An 8,210-nucleotide genomic window follows, 5' to 3' on the forward strand; every position below is an offset into this window, starting at 1 on the left:
AAAATTCCCCCCCTCTTCTCTGATCAGCTGACTAGCTGTCGCTGTCATCGTATACACAGAGAGATTTAAAATCATTGTTCGTGTTCGGTTCGCAGGTGAACAAGGGGTTGTTCGGTTCGGTTCGTTCGAAGAAAAAAATGGTTGTTCGTGTTCGTGTTCGTTCGAAGATTTTTAGGCCAATTTTGTTCGAGTTCGTTCAAATTCGAACTAGCCTGTTCGCTCATCTCTACTCAATAGCAGTTTCGATTACCTAGCAGGGCGCCCCGCGGCCCCACCAGGAAAGAAAGGGGGGAGGCGGAAGTAATGGTTTAATCGACCGACGAAAAATTCGATGGGGAGCTTTCGTTATCAAAAAGTCGCCTTGAGAGTCAACTTTTAAAGTGCCCCAGAGGATTTCTTTTTAGACAGTCCCCCTACCGGGAGGCAAAGTGCCCCCCTCCTCCTCCCTTGCTATTTTCCCTTTAGCACAGGGTATCGACAAGCGCTTGGATTTTCCTATATTTTTTTCTTTATTTTTTGGGGGAGGGGCGGGGGAGCAATGTGTGTGTTTTTCCACGTCCGTGCCGTGGTGTTTGGTGTTTAGCATGAATGTTTCTGTCATCTCTTGATGTGCATTATTACCTAGTGTACTTGATTTTCCAATGTACGCCCACCGCCCCTACATCCCATCTCCCACCTCACCTCCAGCACAGTGCGGCGTTCCCCTGAAAGTGATGTAGTTCCGGCCGAGTCCTTGCTCGCCCGGACAGTAAATCTCTTAGCGGCTCGATATATCTCGCTCCCCTCCCAGGCTTATCAGAGCCGCGCCGGACGAGGCCTCCTCCCTCATCATCATTCCCGATGAATCATCAGCCTGACGCGGCGGGTGAGCTCCGCAGCTGCGGCCGCCATACCAACAACACCTGTGATGGCGGCGGCTGCAGCAGCTGGGACGCGTGCACACCTGGCCATGCTGTGCAGGGCGTAACTACTCGCGCAGCGCGGCCTCAGTGCTCTCCAGCCAGCTGCGCCCCGGCCGCGGCCCGGCAACTGGCACCAGCTGTACGTGCAGCTGGCTGGGTGCCGGGCTAGGCCGGGCCCGGGCGCCGCGGCGGCCAAGGACTCACAGGCGACTGTACTCTTTGGGCGAGTCCAACTTCGACCTCATTCCCTGGGAGCGGCTGGGCCTGGCCCGAGCTGGAGCGAGCGCTGCAGTCCTCGTAGTACCGCCGGCCGAAAGGAATAAAACTTATTTCAGATTACGTCCGCAGCGCATTCCGCTAAGCGGTCCGCTAAGCGGGCCGGCGAGGTGTATTTATAGCATCGCCACACCGTTACACAGCGCGTCACACCAAAAATGCTGGTGACCTTGTCGGGTACAAACGTCTGAAAAAAATAACAGAGGGAAAATGGGGAGGGAAAAAAACACTGAGCGAGGGAAAAACGACGCATGTCGCGTTCGGTCTGACCCTCGCCTAAAGCCAGACTGATGGCTATCTCACGACACAGGGGTCAATTTCCCAGACCGCCCCCGCCGCGCCCCTCCTCCCGCTCCGCTAGTCCACTCCTCAGCTGATTTTACCCGCTTCTGAGTCCGACACTGTTAACATTGTCAAAAATATAGACATTACAGCTGTATGGGTTTGACGATGTGCCTCCTGCCCCAGCTGCGGCGGTGCGGGGCAGAGCTCGAGCTCGGGGCGGTGAGCTATTGGTTTCCATTCTCACTATAAATGTGACAAGCCCGAAGCATAAACCCCTTGTTGACAAGCCATTCTGTCGGACCCCTTTCCAGTTGTGTTTGCCTTTCCCACCTGTCATATCGCCACACCACGCCCCGCCACGCCCCACCACGCCGCGCCGCGCGGGCCCTCTCCACTTGTTCTGAAGCGGTTATCTTGGGGCCGAGGTAATGGTCGAAGCAAACACGAATGGAGCAAGCCTTTGGGAGGTGAAAAAGAAACCAACAACGAGGGTATTTAGGAATTATCAATGACTAAAGGACCGATGCTCCTGTACATTCAATATGCAGTATTGTAGAGTCGCATTTCCTCGCGTATTTCTTTATACTTTTATTGCACTGCCCTCGCATGGAACGGGCCAAACAATTGATGGTCAATTAATCAGGGCTGATTACTTCTCCCCTTTGGGCCCTCGCCTTCCCTCTCCCTCCCTTCGGCTAATGCCGCCCTACCCTGTTGAAAATGAGAAATCAAACGTCCCTCCCTTTTCTTTTTCTTTTTGGAGGGTCGTGCGCGAAGGGAGCAGCAGTGGCCGTCACCCCATATCCGCCCCCGCCCTGGGCCAATGCCGATGGAAAACAATAATCGTGTTATTCACGTTTGGCGCCTCTTAAGGAGACCCTTCGGGAGACCCTTCGGGAGCCCTTCGGGAGCCCTTCGGGAGCGCTCTCTCCCCAATGGGACACCCTGCCCAGCCCGGGTCGTTCATGTATGAGAGATAATTCGTCTTAGCGGGGAGAAGAGAGTATTTGGGGCGGCAAAGTGTTGGAAAAATTGGCCCAGGGGTGGGATCGAAAGGGTATTAATACACTTTAACAAATATGCATTTCAAGTAATAAACATAAATAATTGTTATTGCTTTTAATCGTGGGTTTCATAAAGAGTAAAGTTGAAAGTCGCACCCAACTATGAAATACAAAGAGCAGGCATAAATGGGTTACGGATTATTGGACCGGTCCAAGCCGAGCTAAGAAAATGACCCTAACAGGAAGTTGGATTAACGTATCTCTGTTTCGTAATGTTTAACATTTGGCAAATAAAGTCGTCCATAAATTATTAATAGAGGTCTTCAAAGCGACAAAGTAGTCTGGAAACGCGCGCGGAGTGGAGGGAAAAGGGCGAGAGAGACGCACACCCCTCATCTAGGCCACGCCCCGCCCCGCCACATCCCGCCCCACCCCTCGGCCCTCGGGCGGCGTAAAATGGCTTCATTATTGGGCTCATGAATGCGCCTCGCGTACAGCCGACATGGAGTGGCGGATCAGATCCAGAGGGACTCCTCGGGACGGGACTCGGAGCCACTCCTGCGCCCTCCACCACCGCCCTCCCGCACACTCTCGCCTTCCGCGGCCGATGACAGACGTCGTACGTATCGCTCTCTGCTGACGGATGGGTCAACACGACCACCCTTAACCGAATCTGCCAACGCTGACCAGGGGGATGGGAGAGAAGGAGGCGGGGGGGGCGGTGGAGGAAGCGAGGGTACTGAAGAAAAAGAGTACAATGATATGAGTTCATCGGTATTCATGTGCTGTATAATTTCATATACTGCAGCTGTCTTGCTTTTCCTTCTGCCCCACGTCTAAATGTCACGGACAGTGAAAGGGCAGAGACCCCATACTACCTTTCGGCCGTGTCGTCCCTTTTTTGCAGACAGGCAAGCAGGCTTTTGCTCCATACGAGTATCTCGCGAGACCTTTTACCCATGCGTCCGTTTGAGTGCCGCGGGACGCGGCCGTAGAACAGAACGGCGCAGCGAGCGGCTCTGCGGCGGCGCGACTAGCAAGTCGCTGTTAATAAGGAATCGTGCACAAACCACGTGACTTTTTTGGGGGGGGACAGATATTTATGGGGCCCCAGCGGTTTTTGGAGTCTACAGAGACCCCATGATATTTTTACCCCGGGGTAAAAATATCATGGGGTACTCTCTATGCGACTCCAGTGGCCATCCTGAACCTTTTGGGACCCCATACAATTCGTACCCCCAAGTCACGTGGTTGCGCTAATCGCTACACGCGGCCCCCGCGGAGGGATACGGCCGCCGCCACGGAGAACCTCCCCGTCGAGGGTAAATACATGTAGAGATCTCATCTCCCGGGCGGGGCGCCGCCGCCCGCGTGCAAGGGACAGACAGGGGCGCTCATGAGCGGCACAGATTTACGGCTCTCAATATGAGCGGCACCCGCGCGAAAAGCTCTTATTTCCTCAGAGAGAGCGAGAGCGAGAGAGTGAGAGAGTAAGAGTGCGAGGGAGAGAGTGGTGGGGTGCGTTTTGTTTTCGTCACGTAGAGCCTCCCGGCGGAAGCGCCGCCGTGTGTGCGTGTGTGTGTTGGTGGGAGAGAGACGGATGCTGCCGGGGCCCAATCACGTGTCTTTATTTATGTTTTCGTCTGGGGCGCGCGCCGAAGGGGTGGAGGGTGCGGGGACCTCGTCGGGGACCCTCCCTCCCAGCACAGGCTCGCCCCACACAGAGTTTTATTCGCGGTAGGAACTGTTTCGCGAAACGCAGAACGGCGTATTAGGCAAATAGAATGTGCGTGTCCCGATGCGCGCGAGGGACTCTGAGTGTGTGTGTGTGTGTGTGTGTGTTCTTGTATCTGTGTGTACCCGCGCCCCGCGCAGCCTCCCTTACGGAATGCCTCTGGCGGCAGCCACCCGGGTGCCGGGCTCGTGTCAGTGTTGATACGCCCCTAGGGGAGCCGTTTGCGAGAGCGAGAGAGAGAGAGAGAGAAGGGGGGAGTGGGGATAATTTCCTGAGTGTTTTCCTGCTTCTCACTTGGACTGTCTCGCTGTGTGTACTGTAATGTTGTGCTAACCTCGGTATTCCGTGTCTTTGTTGCAGCTTTGGCTTCCGAGTTCGCAGCCATTGACCTCCTGGAGTCGCTCCAGCTCCGCAATACCAGTCGCCCTGGAGTGAGCCTGGCCAGCGGGCCGCAGCGCCACCGACCCGCGTACTACCTGCAGGGTAAGTTTTCACCGTGATATACCCTGCAAACCCAACATTTTTTCCTGGAACCTTCGGAAGTGTTGTTGGGAACCATATGGTCAGGTGGCCGATTCACCCCGCCCCGCTTTGTAGTTAGACTGTACCGCACGAAGACGTCTCTGACCATGGCGCCTTACGGCCCGGAGTAGGCAACACGCTCGCACGCGTGACAAGCGGTACAGTCTAGCTGCGGAAGAGGCCGCGGAGCGAATCAGACACCGCCGCATGGCTCCGGTTGGCTCCTGTGACTTACGCACTTGGGTGTCGGGTGTCTTCCAGGAGACTACCGCGACCTGAGGCTGCCGCCGAACGAGTACCAGAAGGCGGTGCAGCTGCTCAGGGACAACACCGAGTTCACCCTGGCCGCGCTGCTTCGCCAGGAGGAGGCCAACTCGGGCACCATCATCTCCTTCTCGCACGGCTTCAATAGGTGAGCGCTCGCCACGCGGAGGACGGAGCTCAAACTGCGGGCTCGAGAGCGTCCACTTATCTGAACTCCCACCTTTGCCGCAGGTACCTGGAACTGCAGTCCAGCGGTCGCAAGGACGAAATCCGCCTGCACTACTCCATGCCGGACGTGGACGGTGCTGGCGAGGGGGCGGGCTCCGCTGGCGGGGCCACCCCCGGGGGCGGCGCGGCGGCGGCCGGGGGCGGCCCCGTGCACGTCGAGACGTTCCCCTACCGGCTGGCGGACGGCGCGTGGCACTCGCTCGCCCTGTCCGTCTCGGGCGCGCAGCTGCAGCTGCTCGTCGACTGCCACCCGCTGTACCGGCGGCTGCTGCTCGCGCCGCCCGACACCTCCTTCAGCCGGCCGCAGCTGCAGCTGTGGGTGGGCCAGCGCAACAACAAGCACTCCCTCTTCAAGGTGAGTTCAAAAAGCGGTGCACCTAGAAACTCGTACCTTTGATTTCACGTCTAAAAGTGCTCCCGTTGTCCCCAAAAACTTTTGACTTGCAGCTACAGCTGTAAAGCTAAATTCTGTTGATTTAAAGGAATTCTCTCAAACTAACTGAAATCAGCTCTTTCAAAGTCAAATTTTCCTGTTGAACAACGAAAGCAATTTTGACGTGAAACCAAGGTTAAGTTGTTTTAGGTGTGGTGGTGGTGCGTTTCTTTACGCAGCGACGTAACTTTGACTTCGCTCTCGTGGGGCAGGACGGCGGTCCTGATCATGTCGAGGGGTCGTGAACATACTATACACTGAATGCTTTATAGGGTTGGTTAAATATTTGTACCGCGCGGGGTTCAAATATCATGGGTCACCATAATGGCAATCAGTGAGCCTAACGAGGAGCCGTAATACTTGTATCCCCGCCAGCATGTGCGCACGTGCACAACAGGGTCGAAGGCACATGTCACTGGTGAAAAGTGAAAAGGGCGCAAGTCCTCGCGGGACTTCCCATCGGACTTGCGCCCTCTTCACTTTTCACCAGTGCTGTGCGGGGGTGTCGCTCGCCCGCAGCCCTTTTATCGAGTCGGCCCGTTTCGGCTTGATGAAGACATCGGCCCCTGGCCGCGCGCACGCACCCTCCCCTCTCACTCGCACCCGCACCGGCTCGACCCGAGCCGGACAATTAGACTCGACGACAATGGAAATCAGCACCCTGTCAAGCTGGAGAACAAAAACGTCGGACTTTAATATACTTTGCACCCCCGCGCGTCACAAAGCGTTTACCGACGTCCTACTTTCCCTGAGTGCTTTGCTCTTTGCTCAAGGAAGCGCACGGGGCCCCGACCGCGGGCGCGTGCAGGTATGGCGTAGGCGGGGGCGGCGGGCCCTTCTAGTGTAAGCACGCCCACGCACTATTCGATACCTGCGAGGTCGTTGGGGCGTGGCGCAGCGGGGCGCGGTGGGGCGGGGCGAGGCGGGGCGCTGGAAACAATTCATCAGCTGGACATTAAAAGCACCCCCGAGGGCACCGTGACAGCTTCCTACACCGCGCGAAACGTCAGACCTTCTCTCTCTCCCTCTCTCCCCCTCCCTCGCCTTCTCTCTCTTTGCAAACGCGCCCGCCACTCTTTTCATTACGGCGGAAATATGATAAATTTACGTGTGCGGAGTGTTCTTTGAGTGAAAGACGGAGGGGATATGGAAGCGGGGAGGAAGAGGAGGAGGGAGGGGGAATTCAGTTAAGCATCGCCGTGATGCCATTAGTGGTTCTTTTGACGTCCGCGTGGGCGTCATTGATTCGGCGACGTCAGCGATCAGGCGGCTCAGATAAACCCAAAGGGAGGGGAGAGGGGCGGGCACGGCCACCGAGTTCCGCGCTGTGCGACCCAAAAGGAATAAGGGTAGATGGGGGGAGGAGAAACGGACAAGACGCGTCGTGACTTCAGGGAATGATCATTGTGACCTAATGGTACATATACGGCTCCCTGTAATAACAATTAAATAAACAGAGACAAGAATTGTTTGTGACTGAATCAGTTAAACGCAAATGGAAGAGGGGAGGGGGGAGGGGTCAGGGGCGGTTCTGAGCTGTGACGATAGCCCTGTGCAAATAGCGGTAATCGCCGGGGCGCCCCGCATGGCGACAGACTTCATTCATTCATTCGGCCCTGGTGGGGTTGGGTGGGGCGGGGTGGGGCGGGGTATCAATAAAGCACCGGGAGCAGCCTGCGGCCTGACTAACGGAGCGCTTGGGCGGGACCCGGGACCTGCCCATCACCGTCGCCGAGTCAATAGCCAACGGCTCAAGCAGTCACGCACACGGACCGTAGCCACCGCCAGGGCGCCGGCCAGGCGGGACACAATTTTTGTTTGCCATTTAAAAGAAAAGCTCTTGTGAGGGATATGACTTTATGCTTTCCTTTTCCTTTCCAGGGTGCGCTCCAGGACGTGCGCATCATCCCCGGGCCACACGGGTACCTCCACCAGTGCCCGCAGCTGGACACCAGCTGTCCCACCTGCGGCCAGTTCAGCCAGCTGCAGAGCGAGGTGGAACAGCTGACGCGCCGGCTGTCGCAGCTCAGCGAGCGGGTGAGTCCCGGGGCGCCGAGTCTCGAGTCCCGCCGGCAGAGATTCCTCCTCCTTTCCCCGTTCGCGCAGCTGATCCCCTCTGATCCCTATCCCCGCCACTGCGGCGGGTAGTTTTCTCCCTTCCCTCCCCTGTTCGCGCTGCTGCCGCACCCTGCGCCACCGCTCCTCTCTGATCCCGATCCCCACCGGGTAGTTCTTCCCCTTCTCGCTCCCACCGCTGATCTCCACCGACACCGCGGGTAGTTCTCTCCCTTTCTCCCGCCTGTTCGCACCGCTGCTGCACTCCGCGCTGCTGATCCCTGCTGATCCCCCCCCTCTCCCCCCGACCCCATCGGATCTGAAGGGGGCGGGGGGCGCACAGGAACTTAAAGGGGCGCTGTTGGTCCGGATCCCTCTCTCCTCCCAGACCCCCCTCCTTCGGTGGCCTCCACCCCGCGGGGAAGGGGACCCTCGAGCTGAGCGGCGGCGCCGAGGTGGCCGTCGACGTCCCGGTGCTGCTGCACTCCCTGGCGCGGGGAGGGGGG

At 57.6% G+C, this 8,210-nt stretch overlaps 1 protein-coding gene across 3 annotated transcripts in view; it reads left to right on the forward strand.

Annotated features, from left to right (window-relative positions):
* The window catches only part of LOC113213520 (protein kinase C-binding protein NELL1-like), a 35,562-nt gene that overhangs the window by 17,453 nt on the left and 9,899 nt on the right, over positions 1-8,210 (forward strand). For all 3 annotated transcript variants that reach the window (XM_026432615.2, XM_026432616.2, XM_026432617.2), the window contains exons 2-5: positions 4,563-4,685; positions 4,986-5,136; positions 5,220-5,571; positions 7,531-7,686. In XM_026432615.2, coding sequence (XP_026288400.1) covers positions 4,563-4,685; positions 4,986-5,136; positions 5,220-5,571; positions 7,531-7,686 — 782 coding nt within the window. The remainder of the gene's footprint in view (positions 1-4,562; positions 4,686-4,985; positions 5,137-5,219; positions 5,572-7,530; positions 7,687-8,210) is intronic.

The sequence above is a fragment of the Frankliniella occidentalis genome, unplaced genomic scaffold, assembly GCF_000697945.3.
Source record: "Frankliniella occidentalis isolate FOCC.00 unplaced genomic scaffold, Focc_3.1 Scaffold1, whole genome shotgun sequence".
Taxonomy (NCBI): domain Eukaryota; kingdom Metazoa; phylum Arthropoda; class Insecta; order Thysanoptera; family Thripidae; genus Frankliniella; species Frankliniella occidentalis.